Genomic DNA, 24,274 nt, shown 5'->3' with positions numbered 1-24,274 from the left:
TTCTGTTCGAATTCTTAACAAAAAAAAAAAATGTTTTCAGACAACCATCCGCAGGGTCCGGAGACATCTTTGAAAAAACAGGATGCCGACACATGCAGGCCGCCGCTGGATTTAAAATCCGCAATTCATCCCGGCACCTTGGTCGCCTCGATGGAAGTGACGCATCAGTCCAGCGACGGGGCAGTGCACGTATCCATCCTACCGACTGTAGCAGCAGTAATGACGGGCAACCCTCGGCACAGCAAGAAGGCAACTCGAGCGCTGATGTACCTTTCGTATCATTACACCTCCAAACCCAATTGGATGTAAGGTGTTCTTTATGACGCATTAAAACGGGAAATTTATTTCTTCATGAAACATTAAAACAGGAAATTTATTTGGGAAACCCATCCTCTAATCAGTATTTTCCTCAGCTTATTAATGTTACAAATGGAGGAAGGGGATTGTTGATTACAAATGCTAGTCATTATTTGTTAACGGTATCATGTCGATTCGTTGTCGTCGTCTAATTAATGTAGTATAACTTGAAACGTGCCATAATTAATTTTAATTATTATACTAGTGGTTTTTCAACAATTTATATTTCTCTATAAATATCCACCAACTTCAGCTATCTCTACTTAACCAACTAATAATTAATTGATCCTTTATCTAAATTAAGTCAACTGTATACATTTCCGAACTTGAATGATTAAGACACCGGCCAGCTCGTGACGGGTTACGCTACAAAACAGCAGCAAATCGGGCAAAAAGCTTCGGCATCAAAGGAACATTTTATTACGCAATTAGACCATCTAACTGTATGATTATGAAGAAGGTAATGCTGTCTCTCTTAGTATTGCTTCAGAACACAGTTGTACGGCATTGTTGAAAATGGTTTCATGACAGTTGAAGATTGTCTGGAGTGAGGAAAAGTCTGTTGATCTAACTATAAAATGAATCTGCATTGATACCAATTACTTGTGCTGTAAAAGCCATGTGATTGGACATTATCACTAATACCACTCAGTAGTTATCAGATACCTAGTGGTAGTTATTTGGTCAGGAGTGCTACTTTCTGAAATTAAAATTTGAGAAAAGTTACACAGCAGCAGCTTTCACTTAAAACAAAGAAGTAAAAAAACAATGCCGCTCAAGACATTTCAAGTTATTCACTCTGAAAATTCATCTTCATTTAAAACCTGAAATTCGTTAGTTTCCAGCGTACCGTCAGATACGAGATTAAAAGGCCTGAGCTTGGAAGTTTCGGTAAACTTACCAGGCCCTCCAACAGTAGCAACAGATGCCGTATTGACGTTCGGTCGCTACACATCCTGCTTATTACCTTTAGCCAGGGCGCTAGCGAGAGTCTCAACACCGTTATGCGAACGGCTTGAAAGTAAAGCATCGCTTGTGTCCGCCGTCTGCACTCTGGTGGACTCTAAGCGATCGACGGGTTGGCGCGCCCGTCCCGAGTTGTTGACGAGCGAACAGCTGCCAATAGTGCTCGAGCTGATGCTGAAATCAGGCGTCACCGTCCGTCGTTGGCCTTTCGTCGTGGTCCCATCATCCACTATGGTACATTTAGGCTTCCGTAATGAAGGCTTAGATGGCGCCCTGTTGTCTTGGCCCATGGGTTCATTCTCACTTACTTCACTGACAGAAGCAGGTGAATCTTCTAATTCTGATACGGTTCTAGAATGATCGGGAAATTGATCAATAGGTTGTAGAGGTTTTCCTGATTTTGTACCGAGATAATGGCTGTAATCACTTCTCAGAACGCTGAACTTGCTCTCCAAAGATTCGCCCGAAGCACCAGATTGCCGAAACGCATCTCGACGAGCTCCGGCAGATTTGTCTTGGCTTGCAGGTTTGTCTACCTGGCTTGCAGGTTTGTTTCCCAGGCTTGAAGGGTTGTTTCCCTGGCTTGAAGCGTTGTTTCCCTGGCTTGAAGCGTTGTTTCCCTGGCTTAAAGGGTTGTTTCCCTGGCTTGAAGGGTTGTTTCCCTGGCTTGAAGCGTTGTTTCCCTGGTTTAAAGGGTTGTTTCCCTGGCTTGAAGGGTTGTTTCCCTGGCTTGAAGGGTTGTTTCCCTGGCTTGAAGTTTTGTTTCCCTGGCTTGAAGGGTTGTTTCCCTGTCTTGAAGCGTTGTTTACCTGGCTTGAAGGCTTGTTTCCCTGGCTTGAAGGGTTGTTTCCCTGGCTTGAAGGGTTGTTTCCCTGGCTTGAAGGGTTGTTTCCCTGGCTTGAACGGTTGTTTTCTTGGCTTGAAGGGTTGTTTACCTGGCTTGAAGGGTTGTTTCCCTGGCTTGAAGCGTTGTTTCCCTGGCTTGAAGCGTTGTTTCCCTGGTTTAAAGGGTTGTCTATCTGGCTTGCAGGTTTGTCTCCCTGGCTAGCATCTTTGGGCCTTTCCCTCAAAGTTGTAGCATCCATGAGCGCATGGTCTGCTGAATTTATTGGCTGAACGTTGCTTGAACGGAACATGTCGACATTTACATTGGTTGAACCTCCTTGCCCTGATAGCGCTGAGGGCAGAGTAGGCATGGTGCTCGTGACGCGCAATCCTGCATCAGATCTGATGTTGTGCACCGACGACAGCTCGGGGGCTGGTGGGTTCCCAGCAGTCCTGAAAGGGCGTCCTTGAAGCGCAGCAGCGGTTGATCTAGCAGGGTCGACGGACGCGGCATCACTTTTAGCTGTGGAGGCTAGAGGCTGTTGAGCGATCAAAGTGGTCTCCACAGCAGCTCCACTGCAAAATAAAAGAATGATTAATTTTGTACGGATAATTTAACTGTACTGTATTGAACTGACATGCGTCATCACACTTGACCCTTTGCTAAAGATATAATAATAATAAAAATTTATTTACGATATTGTTCATATTATGTATTTCATGTACAATCACGTCATGAGAAGCATAGGTCACATCATTTATTCGATTGAATAAAAAATCTTAGCTGATTTTCACAAAAAGTTATTAATTAGCTCTCACAGTGGTGGCCCTGTTGACTTTTCCGTTTGACGTTGCAATTGCTGGAAGTCACGTCGCAATGACCTTATCTCGTCGCGCAGCTGCTGAAGCATTGTCTCGTTAGTTACAGGATTAGTAGCAAGCACGCCCCCTCGTGGTTCAGACGTCATTACTCTCTGTCGTGCCCCAGAAGAAATTGCAGGTCCTTCGTTCACAATCTCATCAGCATTGTGACGACTTGCATGTGAAGGAAAGTTACCACCAGCACTGGCAGGAGGGACAGCTCTGCCACTATCAACAGCTTCAATGCCGACGCGATCAAAATAATTTCTTGATAATGGTTGCTTACTTCCCACCTTAGGAGGAAATACAGACTCTATTCTAGAATTTTTGTGCCCATTAGCTGTAAGAACTTCATTTCTAGCTGAAGGATATATAGGATACCTAATTCCTGATGATGATTCAGCAGATACCTCTAGGAGAGGTGACAGGGCAGCGGCGTGTATACCGTGGTTTGGTCGCAGGGGCGGCGGTACTGAAGTACTTATTGCAGGTGCTGCTGTATTAGGAGTTGTTACTGAGGCAGCATTTACAAATCCTGCTGGAGTTGTGGAGGATGCTAAGGCTGTAGGGATTATTCCTCCTGGTGGCAGATTTTTGCCCACATGCGCGTTTTCCTGCTCAGATAAATACAAATCTAAAATTTCCAGCACATACTAAGCTGCAACGCAAACGGATGATCAATTATTTACTATTCTATCTAAAATCGTATTTATTAAACTTTATTGTGGGAAGTACTACACATTAACTTTTATATTAGTACCTACATATGGTATACTGCATCTTTACGACGGATAAAAAATCGAAATTTCAAATTGGTGGCTTTCAAATAGCGATTAATGTGGATAATGAGCATAGGAAATCCAAAAGCAGGCGAATAAAAATCATAAACGTGCACCGGTAAGTCAAATTAAGGCATCGAATTAACAATCAAGCATTAGAGAATACATTCGAACAGACACAAATTAAATTCCCGCAGATGAAACAACCTCAGCAGTGCTTATACAAAATTATTGCAGGGCAGGAAGAACATATATTACATGAAAATCCAAAAAGTGGAAAAGAAGTTTACCGTACAGAGAGACAGGTGAGACAAGGCACGAATCTTTAATCAGTCTTAAATTAAATTATTTTTCAACATTGGTGTTACTTCGCTTAATCAAAACTCAGCGCTTCATTTTCTTTTAATCTTAAATAACCGTCATGCAAATTGAGCGATCTTTAAAAAAATTGCAGTGTTTAGTATGACAAAAGGCAAATCCTCACCATCTGTTGCCGCTGCTGTTGGATAACCTGCAAACAATGGTACGAAAAATATCAACGCCTCTGACTACTCAAGCTTGAGCTGATATCAGTTTAGCCAGCACATGCAAAAAAAAAAAAAATACATGAAAGGTATGCGCTATGCTGATCTTGGTTCTACTGATAATCTTCAAACGAAATTTAGCGCCATATTTTTACCATTCAAGAGAATGAACAAAAACTACACTCTGCATGATCATTACCTTTTTACCGATTCTCAAGGTATTGTTTTAAATTAATTTTCGAGAAAATAAATAACGTGCTACAGCACTGGCTGCCATACAGCAATGAACCCAGCTTGTGTAGAGCAAGGCACTCGATGCCAAAAATTATTCATCACTACCAAGTATCACAAGATTTTCAAATGCATCAACGCAAAAAAAAATCAACGAGTTAGGCATCCGAAATTACATTTAAAAGATAAAAGTAAACGCGAACAGAAGATCGCCCAGATACTGTAAGGGTTTTTGTTGACTGAAAAGTGAAATGCAGAGTGTCCACCCGGCACTGTCAATGATAAAACAAACACAACGGTACATTTTCCCCAAAAATCATTTGGACTATTAAACCACAATAGTTTTTAAGTACAGAAACACTAGGCAGGATACTTCATTGAGTGATAATCATAATCCAAGCAAGACTGTAGATGTAATATTATTATAATTAATCGTCCATTATCATCAAATGTAAGGAGTCCGATGAATCGTTTTGACAGCTCACAACTATGCATGAAATTTGAATGTTTGAAGTTGATCAGCACCTTGCATGAACCATGCAAACACAAAATGACCAAGATGATGCATTTGATTTATAATGAGATACCGAAATAATTTTATGCTATGGTAAAACTTGGAAGCATAACAATACAATGGGAAAACTTCCTCTACATTCATCTGTTAACAGCTGAAAAGCTTCCAGACCCAATATTAATGATTATTTACTGGCAATGAGCAAGAAAAGTGTATGGATATGCAAACTTTCTCACCTTATCGTACTGAGCCAGCAGGCGTGCATTGTGAATGCGCAGCTCTTCAATAGTGGCATCCTTTTCAGCCATTGCCTGTTGCACTTGATTAACTTGCCTGCCATAAAAAAACAGCATAATTAAAACTAACCTGGTAATTTGCATTATGAGAATAAAATCATTGGCGTACTATGCAAAGGGAGAAATGCTTGAACAATCAACAGTGAACGTAAGGTTTCAACAGTAATATGCTTGGTAGCAAAGATTGAGAGGAACTATATTATTTCCAATTAATAGAGGAACTATATTATTATGATACAAGTAACACAAAATTTTATTGTTCTCAAACTAAAGGAAGCAAAATTTTTAATGCAGTGCATGGCAATGGCCAATAAAGTTAAAAATAATTTAAAATGAAAGCACTGAAATTTTTACAGAAAAAGTTAGGCCTGTAAAAATTTACAAATCAATTTTGAACTCTATAATTTTGAATGAAGGACTGACGAAAGGTGTTGTGCTTGGTGAGATTCCGAAGAAGGAGCAAGAGGCGTTTCGAAAACAGATGTGAAGTTAGAAGACTGAGCTGACTGAGGGGTGGGAACTTTTACAGTCCCTCCGGCACCAGCCAATTGTTGCTCCAGTCTTTCAAGGTCCTGAATGGTTTCACTGTCACCTGAAAATATAGCAATACTTCAACACAATGAATCATAATATATTACCATACATCTTGCCAGATGGGTACAAGTTCAGTAATTGAAATAGAAAATAAAATGTAACTACTGAATATATGTTGTTATAATGTGACTCAATACTTCACAATGGAGCTTTTTCTTGGCTAAGATCATTAATAATATTTTTGAATGCAATAAGTAATTTGTTTGTTTAATAAAGGAAAAATTCATTTATCAGCACAAGACCAAATAATTTCCAGTCTTCTCACAACACCAGCAACATCACGATGCCACAGCACAAAAAAATTGTGGCAAGGGCTTGTCCTATTATTGATCAAGTCCTATTATTGAAGTGTAGTAGTCCTATTGACCTTCTTTGTGCAAGGATTCAATATATTCGGATTAGAATTCTTCCCAGAGATTGATCAACATAACTACAAATGGACAGAAAATCTAGAAATGTTATTTTCTGTAATTTTCTCATAAGCAAATAATTATTTTTGCAGCAACCAATCATTCTTAAAATAATTATAATTTAACAAAAATACTTACTATTTTATACATAAAATAGAATATTACACTTACCTCGATGTTGGAGCTTTGTCTTAAGTTGCTGTAGGAGTTGCAAAGCACTGTCAGAAAACGGAGTGTTGCTCAGTCCATCAGAAGAAATACGACCTCCACTTCTGACCTGCATCAATGAAACAGAATAGATATTTTCTTAAATAATTTAAAAACCGCCTTTTACCTTGATGTTGACAGTCTCACAAATCAGTATAGGTCAGATCTTAATGGAAAAATAATCATGTTGACTACTTCTCCAAAAGATGCAATGAATGCTTAAATAATAATAGACATAAATAGGGCCATAGGGGTTAGACAAAATAATGGAAACACCTGACATTTTGATATTGTAATTTTCGAACTTGTTATAAACAACGAAAACTCAACATATTTTCATGTTTCATTGCTTATTGTTGCTGCTAATTGATATTTTATCCTTGAACAGATATTTTTAGTGAACTTTCGTGTCTATAGCCTAACCTATAACCAATTAATGGCAAACATCTCAACTTTCAAAGAGGCCAAATTTTTTGTGCCCACATGGCAGGTGATAGTGTGACAAACTTCCTGAATACTTGACATTTCTAGAGATATATACCTACTGTCTCAAAAGTAATGACTGCTCTTGAAAGAGAAGGAAAAACGTCCTCAGCAAAGCACAGGTCTAGCTGAAAGTCAAGGTTGTCAGAGAGAGACTGTCGGTACCTAATTTGAATTGTGAAGGACAATTGAAAGACCATGGCTGTAAAAATGACTGCAGACCTCAATGGACACCTACAGAACACAGTTTTCATAAAAACTGTCTACTGAGAGCTGCTCTGGATTCTATAGGAGAGCAGTAATCAGAAAACCTCTGGTTTCAAATACAAATGCTTCAAAGCAATGCATTCAGAGAGGTGTAAAAACCTCCAGAATTGGTCCTTTGGACAGTGGAAAAAAGTGTAATTTTCTTTAATGAATCATTGTTTACCTTATTTCCAACTTATGGTTTAGTTTACATTAGGAGATACTCCAAACGTAAACTTTCCACTTGTAATTTCCAACCTCTAACAGAACTTGAAGTTGGAGATGCTCCTCCCAACCATAAAACATGGCAGGGGATCTGAAATGATCTGGGGTGCTATTTCTTGGAAATTAGGCAAACCAATGATTTCTCTTCATATAGGAATCCCCAGCTGTGACTATTCAGGAATTTTTGGAGGACCAAGTTCATCCAATGGTTCAAGCATTGTTACCAGAGGAGAATGCTATCTCTCCAGATGATAATACCCTGATCCATACAGTTGGAACTGTTAAAAATGGCACAAAGAACATTCCAATGAAGTTGGGCATCTCATTTGGCCAGCACAATCACCAGATCTGACTATTATCAAGCATTTATGGTCAATTTAAGAGATTCAAGTCAGAAGTTGATTCCCACTGCCATCATTTTTACTAGAGCTGGAGGGGGTTTTAACTGAAGAATAAGTTAAAATTCCTTTGGAAACAATTCACAATTTGTATGAATCAATACCTCAGCGGATTAAAACAGTAATTGATGCAAAAGGCAGACCTGTGACATACTAAAATATATTTTGCAGATTTCTCAGGTGTTTCCCTTATTTTGTCTAACCTCTGTATGAATACACCAGTAATTATCAACTAAATTGTTTACCAGAAGATTTTATGTTGAAATACTATTTTCAGTGCAAAATTTTCAATTCACAAAACACAATAGTCAGAGGTAGATAATTCAATATAAGACAAATTTCAAGTCTCACTAGATTAGCAGCAGGAGTGTTGATTGAATTTGAATTCCTTTCCAACAGATGCATTCCACCTCCATTTAAGCCCGGATACTGTTCCTGGCAGTGCTGATTTGCTTCAATCAATGGAGCAGCTTGCTCATTAGGATGGTGTCTTGTAGCAGAAGTTTGCCTCTGCCGATGGTGCCTCAGAGGACTGATGTTTGAGGGGCCTGCAGGAGGGCTGTGCTTTCGGTCTCCCTGTTTTGTAGAAGTTTGGATGGTCCTGTCTTTATGAGGGCTCTTATGGGATAGCCCTTTCGAAGGTCTTTTGTCAACAGTATTTTGGGAAAAATTGTGTGCAGCCACACTGGAAGTGGAATCGTCAGCACTATGTCTGCTATAATTCTGCAATAAGTCTCTCCATGTGGGATCAAAACTATTTCTATCTGAAGATTTCTTCTTAGAAATTCCATCTCTCTTTGAAACCTCAACAGTCATGTGACTATTTTTGTTTATGACATCTTTTGATTGTTCTTTTGCAGATGCTTCTCTGCCTGTTTTTATTACATCCTGTTTGTGCGGTTTTCTTCCATTCGAAATTTTTTCCAACTCTTTTTGGAGGAGGCAGTCTCTTTTGAAAGCTTTTGGTTTTGGCAATGTACTAGAACTGTGAGGTGGCTTTGGTTTTGTTCGGATCAACACTTCTATCATCTGATTAGCATTCTGAAACTGTTCCCTATGCAGTATGCGCTCAGAAGCCATGGCTGCAAAAAAAAGAAGATTAATGAACATAGAACTACTTACAATAAAATTGTAGCAGACTAAAATTAGAAAAAATAAGCACAGAAACCCTAGAAGTGGAGAGTGTCAAAACTTGACAGATGAAATTTGACAAATAAAAATAATTTCAGCATATTAAGATTAAAGTTAGTAACACCGCCTATACCTATTTTTTTTCCTGCTGAGTGAATACTTGTGTAACAGTGATGCCCATGCTCAAGATGGGTTACCCATGAAAAATTTTTCTGAATTTGTCTCTATCTGGGGCCAATGAACCATGCAGTTTGGGCAAAGCAATATATTTGATAATTTGTGCTAGTTGCATAGAGCAAGAGATTCTGCTGGCAACTATGTACACTCACTACTACACATGTGTGAAAATTGCATGGTCCAGATACCAGCAAACGGGGTAATAAGGGACAATTATTTTTGTTGATAACTTCTTGCCATGAAACAGTTCAGACTCATTTTAATGGTCTTTGCAATGATTATCGTATGGCATCTTTAAAAAATTCTATGTGCTATTTGTAAGGTGCTCAAAGCAAAAAACATGTACCAAATTACCTCTGGGAATGGGGTAATAGGACACTTCAAATAAAACATAATTTTAAAATGTTTGAAGCATGCAGAGTGTACTCGTCCATTACTAACAGTACTCTGAAGTCCTCCTTAGTAGAAGATGTAGATGTAGAACAAATGATGTTTTCTGTGATTTGCATTTGTTCTTCATTTATTGATGATATTACCATATCCATTAATCATTAACAAAGATATTTTTAGCTCATTTTCTCATTTATGGAAAAAAATGCACTATTGTACTCGCCATGTCCGTCTGTCTGTCCATCTGTCCGTGACCTCAAGTTTTCGTTGGCAAGAAAATGCGCTCTCTGTCACTCACTGCAGTGAGTACCGGTACTGAGTTATATTTTTTATGTTCTATGTCTAACACTTAAAAAAACTTCATTCCATTAACAACATTGTCCACTGCAAGATTCAAATCATCAGCTGTATGGCATTTCCTCTGTAAGCTTATGGGACTGGGCTTGTAGTTTCACACCATTTCAATAATTGGGCCAGGGTTGGCAATGATTAAATCAAAATGATTATATAAATCATGTAATTAAATCATTTGATTTTTATAAAAATCATGATTTTTTATTTTTTTATATATTTCAATATATTGAGTGGCAGTCTCTAATTTATTTTGAGGTATTGTTATTCATGGTTTAGTATAAATGTACTATGAATGACAAATTGGTATATAAACTTGTTGCCCTTAGTGTGTATTATGTTCCAATAAATTTAATGTTTTTGGTACAGAGGCATCAAGTGTTGCAATACATTGTACATAGCTAGCAGCTTAGCCAATTCTTATAAGGCTATAAGTAGTCTTTAATCTTCAACTATTTGACTATTTGTTATATATTGTTTACAATATACAATTTAAATGTGTTAGCTTGCTTATACAGGGTGGGGCAGAAACGATTGAGCAGTTTTGATGCAAAATAATAGAGTAATGGAGGTACATATAGAAGAAAGTTTATTTTCCTCGCAATTAGCATAACATACCATTTAAAATACTTATGATTTGAAAACAATATCAGGAAGATGGTGTTTGTTAGCTGTATCACACTGTTAGAGTCGTTCTCGGAAGTTTCCTACAGCACGTTCACACATATGGCAAGGTATGGCCATAACCTCTGCAATAGTCCATTCCCTTAGCTGTGGTAGGGAGTTAGGGGAACTCCTGAACACCCTTTCTTTTAGATTCCTCAAAGAAAGAAATCACAAATGCTCAAATCAGGTGACCTCACAGGCCAACCCCTCAGAGTCTGGGAACATGCGTTTCATAACATTGAGTGACATTCGGGCTGTGTGAGCTGTAGCCCCATCCTGCTTGATCCACACGTCTCCCTATGTTTCATTTTCAACAATGTTTTCCATCCTGGACGTCAAGAAATTTTGCAACATTGCAGCATAGCAATCAGAACTCACTGTCATAGTTACTCACTCCTCTGAGAACGACTCCAACAGTGTGTTGCAGCTAACGGCCCCCATCTTCCAGATATTGTTTTCAAAACATAAGTATTCTAAATGGTATGTTATGCTGACCTTTAGGCAGGGTTGGCAATGATTAAATCAAGATGATTAAATCAAAATGATTAAATCAAAATGATTAAATCACTGGATTTAAAAAAATCATGATTTTTTTATTTTCTTATTTTTTTTTTATTTTTTCATATATTTAAATATAGGTATTGAGTGAGTCTTTAATTTATATTGAGGTATTGTTATTCATGGTTTAGTATAAATGTACTATGAATGACAAATTGGTATACAAACTTGTTGCCTTTAGTGTGTATTAGGTTCCAATAAATTGAATGTTTTTGGTAGGTACAGAGGCATCAAGTGTGCAATACATTGTACGTAGCTAGCAGCTTAGCTAATTCTTAAAAGGCTATAAGTAGTCTTTAACTATTAGACTATTTGTTATATATCGATTACAATATACAATTTAAATGTGTTAGCTAGCTTATACAGGGTGGGGCAGAACTGATTGAACAGTTTTGAGGCAAAATAAAAGAGTAATGGAGGTACATAAAGAAAAAAGTTCATTTTCCTCAAGATTAGCATAACATACCATTTAAAATACTTATGTTTTGAAAACAATATCAGGAAGATGGGGTTTGTTAGTTGCATCACACTGTTGGAGTCGTTCTCGAAAGTTTTCTACAGCACGTTCACACATATGGCGAGGTATGGTCATACCCTCTGCTGTAATAATCCGTTCCCTAAGCTGTGGTAGGGTGTGAGGGCGACTTCTGAACACTTTCTCTTTTAGATGTCCCCAAAGAAAGAAATTGCAAATGCTCAAATCAGGTGACCTCGCAGGCCACTGTAAATCACCCCTCAGAGTTTGAGAAAATGTGTTTCAAAACATTGAGTGACATTCGGGCTGTGTGAGCTGTAGCCCCATCCTGCTGGAACCACCCATCTCCCAATGCTTCATTTTCAACAATGTTTTCCATCATGGGCCGCAAGAAATTTTGCAACATTGCAGCATAGCGATCGGATAGGAATTCACTGTTACAGTTATTCCCTCCTCTGAGAACGACTCCAACAGTGAGTTGCAGCTAACAGCCACCATCTTCCAGATATTGTTTTCAAAACATAAGTATTCTAAATGGTACCGTAAAATGGGGTAACTTAGACCACTTTTTTTCTTTAATTGCAACATAAAAAATAACCTTTCAAAAAAACAAAAAAAAATTAATAAATAAATAAAATTTATTTATATTTATAAAATCTTTTGACTTCTTTGATTTAAAAAAAAATAAAGAAAAATCACCAACCCTGAATTGGGCCCAGTAAATTCATTCACTAGAAAAAAGATCATAAAAAACATACAAGAAACAGAAAGGAACATTTTAGTGACAACCATCATATTTTTTGGAGAAATGAATCATAGTTTAGGTTAATTACTTTTCATTCTATGTTGCCCGGTGCACGATTCTATCTATGACATTCTAAGCACAATTTTATGATGACAGATGCCATACAAATCTTGTGCTTTGGAATATCACAGCTCAATTGTATACTATTGGCAAGTTATATTGGCAACAATTAGATAATTGAGCAGGAATCTTGTAGCTCCAAAATTCAAAAAAGATCTAGTTGTTAAGTCTTGAATTGTTCTGCAGGATCTATCATCTACCCAACCTAACTTGGCAATTCTGATGTTCACAAGTAAAACTCTTCTGCTTGATCTGACTCCAAAAGATCTTAATATAATAATTAGTCATCAAGTATACAAAACTGATTTCAATAATTATTTTTTATTTCACTCAAATCTTCAAGCTTAGCTCACCAAAAGCTGACAATTAAATCAATTATTATTGCTTTCAATGTTAAATTTTGGCATTGTGAAATCTATTTTGATTTGATAGATAGAAGAGCTATTGTAGTAACTAGTTAAGAAAATGCATTGCACTTAAAATTTTAGAGCTCAAAAATAAATTTTGGGCTACCAAAATAACCTAACATAAATTAGACTCTATAAGCTGCAAAAATACAAACCAATAAAATCTTACACAAGTTATGACTCAAAAAGATATAATATTGTACTATATTGGCAGAAGAAAGGATTTTTATAGTCTATAACAGTGGTTCCCAAAGTGGGCGATATCGCCCCCCTGGGGGTGGTGGAAAATATAACTATAAAATTTAATGAAAACATGAGTGTTGATTTCAACATATAACAAATATACCCACCTGTAGAATAAAAATGAGCTAAGTGCGTAATTTTATTTCTAATTTTAATAATAATTGGCACCATCGCGTGAAAATGCAGCTATGCAGCATCAATGGTCACGGTCACCGGACATCAATCAGTTGAGACATGCATTTGTGGTAAATGTTTGTGTATCATTTGCTCCTCCAAATGTCCTTGGCAGTGTGCATCACATTGAACTCGGTTCGCTGTTGTCTTAGTCGTGAGACACTATTACTTCCTAGGGTAAATGCGGTATATTCTGACACATTAAGGATGTTGCAAGAAATGAATGGCTATAAAAAATCACCCAATGGCCAACTTGAGTTCTGTTTGCTTTACGTCACTCTCAAAACACCGCACTACGTGCCAGCAACAATGAAACGTCACAAAATGTTGCCATATATATTTAAAAGCCTTTAGAATGCAAACCTACCAAATCCATATATTCCAACACTGTGTGTGACTAAATTTGGCATTTTGTGAGACTAATTCTGGCCGCGCTTCAAACTCTACTAATTTGTAATTGCGACACTCTTGTGTTTGAATTCCGATCGCTGTGTGAGCTGCATTGGAATATGACACAGCTTGGAATTAGAACACTATTAAATATTGAACACTACTTAATTAGGCTTTTAATCAAGAGCTATTAAGCTTTTAATTAGGAAAATTTTAATTTTTGCACAGAGCTTGGAATGAACTGTGTGTGTCTAATTCCAAGCTGTCAGAAACTTGGAATTAGTTTTTTTGTGTCTAAAACCGTCTCTTACCTTAATCATCTATTAATTTTTTTTACCACCTGAAATCAGCAAATACAAGTATACTTAAAAGATTCCTAATATATTCACAGATTAATTTAAAAGTCTCGAACCATAATATTTTTTCTACACAAACAGTTTATCACTATTTGGTAGAGCAAGGCCATCTATCAACTTTGACATGTTTTTCGATGTTCTCACTGGGTGACGCCGGACGCGCACTGTCTCTCTTTGGAAGTTTGGATCTCAACATTTTCCCGCCAGATGGCCCAGTCTCACAGAGTGCCCCAGACCTAGTGTTTTGGCAATAGTATGGCGCACAAGAGTGTGACGTCACTATTTCAACCATCAACAAATGCGTGGAACTAAGCGCAAGACAAAACTTAATATAAAGGAAAAAAATTGAGAAGTGTCAGAATTACCCACGATGTTGGAATATACCGCGTTTACCCTACTGTTTAGTTCGTTTGCTTAATTTAACTTAGAGACAAATTGTTAAGGAACAAACACTTCTTAAAGTTAGTAATTTAATTGAATATTTCAGAGTCTGTTGCGTGTTACAAAGTTTAATTAAAGACTCACGCAATCCCTGCTTCTTTTGCTGAAAATTCAGTGCTTCATATGGCCGCTCTTTATGCAAATTTTACTGGAAATTATGGATTTTATTATTTTTTTCAAGTTGGTAAATAAAATGGACATGGTAAATTTTAAGTAGCAAGTACAAATTTTCTCAGAGTAGTGGTTAGACTTTCAGGATGACCCTAGGTGGATCAAAATTTAATATAACTCTGAGGCTATGAACCTTCAAAATTAAAACTCCCTCCAACCTCCTGAACTTTGTACTATTTGCCAAAATCAGTCCTTCATTAGACTTCATTGGTGTTTCGTTCTTTTGTTTTTCTTCCGTTCTGCTTCTGCGGAAAACGTAGCCTCACAGAAAGCATCATTGGCAGCATCACCGAAGCTTCTGGAAGGTTGGCTCACTTTGCTGCGTCGCCGAAGCTTTGGGAAGATTGGTAAATGGCGTCGGCAAGATCTTCGGATATGTAAATTTGTCTGCTAATTCGTCTCCGAAGATCTTTCAAATCTTTATCATTCTCTGCACCCTGGAGTGTAAGAGTATCAATTGTCACTTCGGTGGAAGGTGTAAGGTGGTAAATTTTTCGATACATTTTCTACTGTTAACATGATAATATATTACCTATACAGAATTCCATACTGCGGTAGGTAGCAGCTGTTCACACGCGATTTCATAAAATTGCCCGAGAACAGTAAAATCTCACCCGCGATTTTCGAGAAGCACCAGGGAGGACAAAAATTTCACCCGCGATTTTCCAACTTCACCCTTGAAGAGCCTCTTTTCACCCGCGGTATTCTGAAAAATCTGCCCATTATTCCTGTCTGGCATTAGAAGGCACCAATCTCAAGCCATGTGGATTTACTGGATTGTCATTTGTCACCTTCTATTCTTCAGTTTTGTAACTCATGTCCTGATTATGATCATATGATGTCCAGCCGAATTGTGATCTATGAAATATGAATAATAAATAAATATTCATAACTATGCCAACTCTTAGAACCTGGGTTAACGCGTTAGAAATCTGATTAACTTGATGTCGATGCAGATATATGTTCATGTGTGATGGCGTTGCGGCCCGTTGCTGCACATTCATATTTAACCCTTTCGTGACTGTGGCGTCCCGCTCTTGGTTTTACCATATAACTTGCCAACAGCACAACATTAGAGGCGCAGTTAACCACTGGGACATATTAGAAACACTTTTGCACTAAAATATAGTGACATCTGGCGAAGTTAGCACCGCAACAAACATCATTGAGCATCAAGTGATTGCTGGATGCGCTGAGTATGATTTTTGCCCATTGTGTTTTTCAGCCTATACAAAGAACTGTGTGATGAACTGCTACCATTTTTGGCAAGTTTACTGCTAAAGTATTAGTAAGTGGAAAGAGGTGTGTTTTATCAAGTGTCATACACCAATAATGATTATATATACATAAATGTGAGTGGGACTAATTTATCCCTCTGGTTGAGGTGGGACTGAGATGTCCTGGTGGTATGAGGTTGCAATGTTATGTGATGCTATAAACTCATTCATGATGATCCAATTTTGCTGTGTATTATATTGCTTTATTGATTTAGAATACTCGGTATATGTTTTTTAGTCATATATATTCCAAAATTTTTCCATGTAATTGCATTTTATAAAATTTATTGACTGATATATGGCAGTTTACGGATTTCAATAACAAACTCATACAGAAAAATCCAATTTTCATTGAGTATATTTTATGATAACACTCAGTATATGTGCTTCTGTTATGAATTTTATATGGATGATTTTCATTTGGTTTCGTTTTATACCATGTCATGGTTTGAGAGCGATCTGTTTATTTGTTGTAATGATAAATATTTTCGGTTTCAGGTAAATATGACAAGGAGGTACCTATAATGGACGAGGAGATTGCTTCAATCTTGGAAGAAATTGAAAGTAATTTCAGCTCTAATGCTGATGTTGAGAGTGGCCATGAACCTGCAGAGAACATTACAGTGCTTTCTCACAATATAGCAGCCTCGTCCGACGATGATGAACAATTTGTGATACAGATCACTTCTGAAGAAAATGCCACTGATTGCTGCATCTCAACAACGCAAGAAGGAATAACTGTTTCAAGTGGATGGACTCGAAAGCAGTTCATCTGATTTCAAACTTACATGGAATTGAAATTTCAACAGTTTCCCATCTGCAAAATATAGTCAAAAAATAATTGTGATGTATCCTCTCGCCATCAAAGACTACTTTGAACACATGAGAGGGCTTGATAGGCATGACCAACTACGTCAGTTGTACGGCATCAACAAGAAAAACATCAAATGCTGGCATTGGATCTTCTTTTGATTGCCTGACATGGCCATAATCAATTCATTTATGCTAGATAGAGATGCTGGACACCGAACGATTAGTCTCCTGGATTACTGGAAAGAACTGGGCACATGACTCTCAACATTTTCAACCAAGCCAACAGCAAGCTGCAAGAGACGTAGAAAGAGTGACTTCTCGACTCCAGCTTCAGTGAGATTGTCTAATGTAGGAGAACTTTGGCCTCAGTTCAATGTGTCCAGGGGCAGGTGTCAAGGTGTGCTCGAAGAAGGGAGAAGAAGCAAGACCTGCCGTAGAATGTGAATACTCCAAACTGCATCTCTGCTGTAACTCTGCAAAAACTGCTTCATAGAGTTTCATCAGTGAAAGACTTTCTGCATTGATAATAATCACTGATTGCATTTTTGCTTGCCTGTCGTATATCAATAAAAGACCATAAATTGTAGTAGACTAAGTAGAGTGTAGCTATACTTGGGTAGCTTCACTTTTGTTAACTCCAAAGGAACATATTTGTACCTGGTTATTATGATAAGTTCATTATTTTTAGCTGTTTGTTGGGATATGTTATTATAAGCTAGTGCACATATCAGCCAGCCAAAGGAACTTTGTGATATGTCATTATAAGCTAGTGCACACGACAGCCAAAGTTACTTAGTGACATGTCATTNGCGCGTCCAGACATCAGCACTTTAAACATTCTCGCCCATGAGATCAAAAAGATTCAGTAGAAAATGTCCACAGGAACCTGGCATCCTTTCATCATTACAGCTCAGGGGTCGAAAGGGGATTTGGATTTACTAATCTCATCCAAAATGACGCGATTTCTCTCTACAGGAGTTCCATCTCACGAGGGAAAATAAAACAATTTACGTACAAAACTCCACTTAATGTTCACTTGACCGGCTAACGGCACTATCACCGATAGGCTTGAAAAAAAGCCTGGGTGATGTACAAACAAAAATGAAACATATCAATGCAATTAATTTCAAGAGAGTTAGGCGCACCAACCAGTCATCAGGAATGATTACTCAGCAATACTGATCGAACTATTCATACGAACAATGCCGGACAGTGACTAATTAATCGATTCAAACTAGTACACTAAGCTTGGGTACGCACTCGCACATAAGTCAAGTGAGAAGCAAAAATAAAAAATAAAACGCATGCGCGAACTTAACTGCTAAATAAATCAACGAACTGCAGGGCCACTGGCAGTCGCGGAACATTCATTTTATCAGACATAATTGGCTTGCGCTGCACATTGTGCCGTCTGCACGCCAACCTTGGAAATGTAACGCGGCAAACGTGCATCATCTGCACACATGAAACACAACGCGACCACAGAAAAGGGGCAACACAGTACGCATGAAGTAAAAATGCTATCGGTACACCACACAGAGAACGGTGGTGAAGAATTACAGCTCGTCCTTGGTGGATTTGCCGCTACGCGTGTAGCCCTTGAGCTCGTCAGTTGCGTGCTGGGCGATGTACTTGATAAAGTCGTCGAGTTCTCGCCCTCCCTGCACATCAACAAATCATGATTCTTGGTTAGTAATGAATAAAATTTCTAGTGGCAAATGTCTTTTACACGTAACTTTACATTATACCGTAATTATAGATCATAACGAAACATACAAAGAAAATAAAACATATTTGCTCTCAAAATTAATTCTAGGCTAAAATAATTAAGAAATTAATTGTCATAGCTCCACGCTGCAAGTGGTAAAACCTACATGCAGTAGATTTCCCCATGAAAAGCCTCATCAGTAGTTAGTCTTGAAGACACGTCTGTGCTTCATACCGGAAACTCGCCATTCAAATCAAATAAACAAAACGACGGGTAACACATGTTATGAGTTACTGACCTCGTAAGGCACAGGCTTGCCGGACTTAGGCTTCCAATACAAGGTCGGGAAACCTCTGACATTGAACGCTGGTGGGACATCATTGGCAGTAGCGTCCATTTTGATGATGTCAACATCTTCGCCAGCCATCTGCAATAAAACAGAAAATCATTCCTGCTTACAGAGACCAAACTGGGTAGGGAAGGAACCATTATGTTGGGCAGAACTATTCTAAAATAATGTAGTATATTGGTTAAAACTGAGTTCAACGGTTAAAATATAGACCATCATTATGAACAATTGCAAACGTGAGGGATTAACATGTGCATAGAAAATTACTATCAAACAATGAAATGAAATTGACAACTGAGCATATGAGGAACTCAAATGGTTCCATACTATCAAAAATATTTCAGGGGTTCGCAACTCAGTCTGCCAATCACTGGCAGTATTTCAGGCTAGATCCACTAATCACAGACGAGAAATTGGCCACTACGTATACTTAGATTGTTCAAGATAGTAAGGCAGCATGATTGATTTGCGACGCGCGGACTCACGGCGTCGCCGAGCTCATCATAAATGGGGGTGAGTTTCTTGCAGTGGCCGCACCATGGCGCGTAGAACTCGACCAGCGCGTCCCTACCGCTGTTGGTGACCACCTCATCGAAGTTCTCGCCCACCGCCACGATCACGTTGCCTTGGATCTCAGGTATGGGCTCAGACTTCACGAAAGGCTCCAGCTCGCCGGCCTTCAGCTGCTTCAAAAAGCTCTCGAAGCTTTCCAGGCTGAAAAAATAATTTCCAGATAATAAAGGTGAAAAAACTTTGGTCAGCGCGACTGCTCTGGCTTGGAAGTTTTAAGGAGCATCAAGTTAAACAGTGAGAAAATTAAAATATATTATTGTGATGAAAAAGTTGAGCTCGAAAACTGACAGAACCGCTGATATTGGCTTGGAATTTGAAGCAACTCAGAGGCTTTGCCGATATTATAGGTCTCTGTACAACAAATTTCTATTTCTATTACTTCACTTACAAAATAATGATGAACGATTTTTCAACCCAAACTCATAATTGATATAGTATTTGCAACTCACAATTAGCTACGAGCATACTTGATAAAGTAAGTTAGGAATTACCTGAACTCATCCTTCATGACGAACTTCTGCCCTTGGGCATCCCTGCCGCATACCACAGGCTTCTCCCCCGACACGTAGGACAGGCCAAACTCTTCAATCTCGTGCGCGAAGTCGTTGTTGTTTGCAACCGCGAAGGTGAAGTCGGACTTGTAATTTTGAGCGACCTAATTAAAGTTAGATAAACATGCAATTAGAATGACAATTTCACACGGGAGAAGAAAATAATTTCGAGCTGCCAGTATGAAATTACATAACCAGCAGTTATTTCGACAATTTCATATTTGGGAAGATAGGAAGAACATAAATATCAGTCGAGATTGCAGAATTTGATGACAGAATTTAAGAAATAAAAGCTTGTAGAGCCAATTACCAAATAAGAATAAGCAAGATTTAAATAGAAGAACCCAAATAACCTGCACAATTGAATGAACTAAGATGAGGCACTACCTCTTTATTGGATAATTTTCAAGTAATCATCTCATGAATGCAAAGCAATTTAGGTGTCAACCGACATTTCATATTACGGTTTCTTTAGCCAAAATATTAATTATTATAAAAAAACTCATTCTTCATTGGCAATAGTAGATTTGGCTTAACATCTGCTAATGCTCTAATGTCTACTTTTTGCCCTCATTCCTGATGCCTCAACAAGAGGCCATGCCAGTGACACACAAACCTTGAGAACTCTGTTGCGCCAGTAGTTGGCGCCCTTGGGGTTCTTGACGTAGTCGACATTGAAGTAAGCGATCACCAGCGGTGCGATGAAGTCCCCTGATGTATCTGTTGTGCGCAGACCGACCAGGCCATGGCTGTCAAAATTCATCGATCAGAAGAACAAACTCAAACGTGGAAAAAGAGCCACGCCATGGACACAGATTGGAGTCCATTAGAATTTGAAATGAAATATCTGCATGGCTGTAAATATGTGTCCAGTCAGAAAATTAATATGCCATTTAATTAATATTAAAAAATGATATATTAATATAATATAATAATACGGTATTATATTAATAAAATTGATAAAACTTGCATCATCGCCGTTCATGTGAGTTATAATACGGATCAAATAAATCTAAAAGGTGTTAGATTGAGGGAGGAGCTGTACGATAAAAATGAAATAACTCAATTTCAACTGGTGGCTATCAAGTGCAGCACATGATACTCATATTACTCAAGAATACATTGGTAATCACAACAATGCATAAAGACTCAACGCATTTGACGGTTTCAACAAGTTAAGTTACATATATCACTATTGTACACTTACTAATTTTCGTTGATGAACTTCTTAATCTCAGTTTTATCCTCAGAGCCTTCATACTTGACGAAGTCAGGCTCAAATTTGTTGCTCATAACCTTAGGCCTGAAGAGGATGATGGCATCCTTGGCGTCGTATTTCTTCAGGGTCTCTTCATCTGACACGTGAGCAAACCTAATTTTCTCGCGCATCATGTCAGCGGCCTTCAGGAAAACAGCTATAAAAAACAGGAACAAAGTAGAAAGCGTTAACAAATGAATTGAAACTGAGGTAAAGCCTTCACCGTGTGAAGTTCATAAAACAAATGTTTATTTGGCAAACAATTAATTACAGTCAAACAGAAAAAAATTAATTTAAATGAAAAGATTTGGGACAGCTTTATCAAAGAGCATTCTCACCAGAATTAATAGTCACCCCCACCAAACTCACCTTTAAGAGAGCCATCACCAAAGTAAACAACGCCAACTTCATTCTTGGCCAAGAAAGTTTCAGTGTCAGCCAAGTTCTTCAATTCCTTTGATGCAGGCCCAACTTGAGACTTCATGAACTTGACAATACCATCTGAAACAAAACGCAGGCATGAGCATATCAATGCATGGCACGTTGTCTGGACCTGTTACAGGATTGGTGCACTCAACAACAGCAGATTTATCATCGCCGCTATCATAAGAATGAGAGTAATAAGAGTATATAGGGAGGTGAGAATAAAATATTAAATATAACTTGCAATTATTCAGCCTTAAGTATTGCATTAAGAAAACCAATAGATAATTTTTAGTGCATTTCGATCAAATGACATCAGATTTATGACTGAATGAAAAAAATAACCATGCTTGACACTCACTGTATTCTCTGGGGCCATTGTAGTCAGAGGAGAGTTCACCTCCCTTGAAGATCTTCACAGTGGGGTAGCCTGTCACACCAAACCTGCTGCAGGTGTCTTTGCCAGCCTCAGTACAATCCACCTGCAGAAAAGCATTATTTTAACTTCCTCTTCGCTTTTTTCCTAATACATGGAAAATCTAAGATTTCTTGGATTGTTCAAAGTAGTGCTGTACAAGAATAAAATTTGAAGAAAGTGAAAGTTCAAAGAAATCATCCTGACCACAACGTGGCCTGCCAGGCCTGGTTTCATTGAAAAGATTATTCATCATCCAAATTTTCAAACGCTAAAGGAAAAAATAAGAGCACTCAACACATTTCACTTACAGACATTAAAGGCATACCTACCTATGAAGTCTTTCTGTTTGCTGCTTGATGGGAGAGGTAGAAATTTACTCTATTCTCTAGGCCAGGACCTAGGCATCAATGAACTTCACTATTTAAACATTAAAAGAGACAAAAATTGTGATTATAATGCAAATTTTGTGATATGGAAATAGTTTGTTATATCAATGCAAGTAATTTTATGATCCAACTTTTAAAATTAATTTACTCTGCCAAATTCCCTATAAAAATCAAGTCAGTTACTTATTACTGACAAATTGACAATTAAGCCATTCAGACTTAATGTAGGACCGTAGAGTAGCAGTCCTAGATGCTGTAGAGCAGCTAGAGCTCATGACAAGTCTGACTATAAACATATTTGCAATTATCTGAAGCAATGACAACAAAAGTTCACAAATATCAACCATTAGGCATGTTGTAAAAGCACCTGAACAAGGATCACAGGAGGGTCGTTGTCTTTGAGGTCTGTAGATGCTCGGGCGAATTCAGGCTTCAGTCTTTTGCAGTGGCCACACCTGTACATAAATAGAAGGCATTGAGAAAAAGTATGGTTTAATAATTTCATCAATAGAATATTTTTGAAATGTTGATGAACAAGCCAACGGAAGTTTAACGGTCGATTCCAACATAAACTCACAACATGATGGCTCACTCAGAGCCTCAGAGTTTAGTCTTAAGACTCTTAAGTCTTATTGATGGTTGATTCTCAATGGATTGTGATAAAAATGTAAGGTGTTGGACGATTTAAATATAAAATACTAAGACAAAGTGAAATCTGAATGATTCATCATGCTTCATAACCGGCAAAGTTGAAACCATTTCAAGTCTACGAATCGAATGAATCTATAGCTAACTAAAATAGCATTGTACAGCGTACTTACCAAGGAACATAAAACATTACAAGAGCGGTATCAATTGTGGCAAGTTTGCTGTCGAAATCAGCATCTGTCAATTCAAGCACATCAGATGACTCAGCAGCTACAAATGCCAACAAAGATGCAACGATGATTAGTTTTAATTCCATCGTAAATGTGCTGTAAACGTTGAATTCCACAGCTCAATGTTTACACCGGTGTGACCTCTCTTAGGGTACGTACACAGTGAAAGCCGGTTGCCAGCGTGCTGGTTACCTGCTGAGGCTGGCTTGCGGTACCGGCTTGCTTCTGTTGGCTGGTGTACGAGAACCAGACGACGTAGAGAGACAAGTTTAGTCTCGTTAGAAGCGTAATTTTCTAAGCTTTAAAATGAGTGTAAAAACCCAAAAAGTGAAAATTTTCGATTTTTCGGGAGACGCTCCCCTTAAGATGAAACTAAAACTGGAAAAGCCAAAATCCCCAAATTTTGGCCAGACGCTCCCCTCAATAATGAAAAAAAATTTAATTTATAAAATTATTTATTCTGTCAATTGATTGATGCATTGTCTCCAACTTTATGCAAGTGTGCCAAATTTCAGATTGATTGGACAGGTGGAAGTGTGGTAAATATTGATTATAAGATTTGTAGCAGACAGACAAACAAGAAGTGAAGTTAAAGAGAAGTGATGTAAAATGAACCGATTCCAAAAAATCTCTGATTTTTCACTATAATTTGGGGTGACTATTGTCTTAAGGGGAGCATCTGAATCCCAGAAAAGCTTTTTTATAAACAGACGGATCACTTTGAAACTTGGTACATATATGTAAATCATAAAGCTAATCAAAGACTTTTGTTCATATAAATTTTTTTAACAATATACATTTCTAAAGCTTTTAAGGAATCCAGTGTTTCCAATGTTAAAGATGTACAATGAATTTCTCATTTTATTTTTGAAAATTAAAAAAATTAATTTTTCAAATTTTTTTAATATATAATTTTTTTTTCAAAATTA

The 24,274-nt window shown here is 37.8% G+C and overlaps 2 protein-coding genes across 3 annotated transcripts; both read right to left on the bottom strand.

Moving 5' to 3' along the window:
- Positions 1 to 327: 327 nt before the first annotated feature.
- On the bottom strand, positions 328 to 9,025 carry LOC108666459. Of its 2 annotated transcripts, XM_018153339.2 has the most exons (7): positions 8,268 to 9,025; positions 6,529 to 6,634; positions 5,777 to 5,945; positions 5,294 to 5,390; positions 4,273 to 4,299; positions 2,968 to 3,623; positions 328 to 2,724 (listed from the first exon to the last, which is right to left on the bottom strand). In XM_018153339.2, the coding sequence occupies exons 1-7, from the start codon at positions 8,994 to 8,996 to the stop codon at positions 1,305 to 1,307; spliced, it is 3,204 nt and encodes a 1,067-aa protein (XP_018008828.1). In that variant the 5' UTR covers positions 8,997 to 9,025; the 3' UTR covers positions 328 to 1,304. The 2 variants fall into 2 exon arrangements, with proteins under 2 accessions (XP_018008828.1, XP_018008829.1); XM_018153340.2 differs by lacking the exon at positions 4,273 to 4,299.
- Positions 9,026 to 17,813: 8,788 nt separating this feature from the next.
- LOC108666461 (protein disulfide-isomerase A3) lies at positions 17,814 to 23,512 on the bottom strand. Its single transcript, XM_018153341.2, has 10 exons — positions 23,289 to 23,512; positions 22,835 to 22,922; positions 22,025 to 22,145; positions 21,610 to 21,741; positions 21,190 to 21,397; positions 20,599 to 20,731; positions 19,923 to 20,086; positions 19,344 to 19,572; positions 18,808 to 18,936; positions 17,814 to 18,462 (listed from the first exon to the last, which is right to left on the bottom strand). Exons 1-10 carry the CDS (start codon positions 23,429 to 23,431, stop codon positions 18,358 to 18,360), a joined length of 1,452 nt encoding a protein of 483 aa, XP_018008830.1. The 5' UTR covers positions 23,432 to 23,512; the 3' UTR covers positions 17,814 to 18,357.
- Positions 23,513 to 24,274: the final 762 nt, after the last annotated feature.

The sequence above is a fragment of the Hyalella azteca genome, unplaced genomic scaffold (assembly GCF_000764305.2).
Source record: "Hyalella azteca isolate HAZT.00-mixed unplaced genomic scaffold, Hazt_2.0.2 contig93, whole genome shotgun sequence".
NCBI lineage: Eukaryota > Metazoa > Arthropoda > Malacostraca > Amphipoda > Hyalellidae > Hyalella > Hyalella azteca.
Note: the sequence above shows the minus strand (reverse complement) of the source record. Positions and strands in the feature narration are given on the sequence as shown.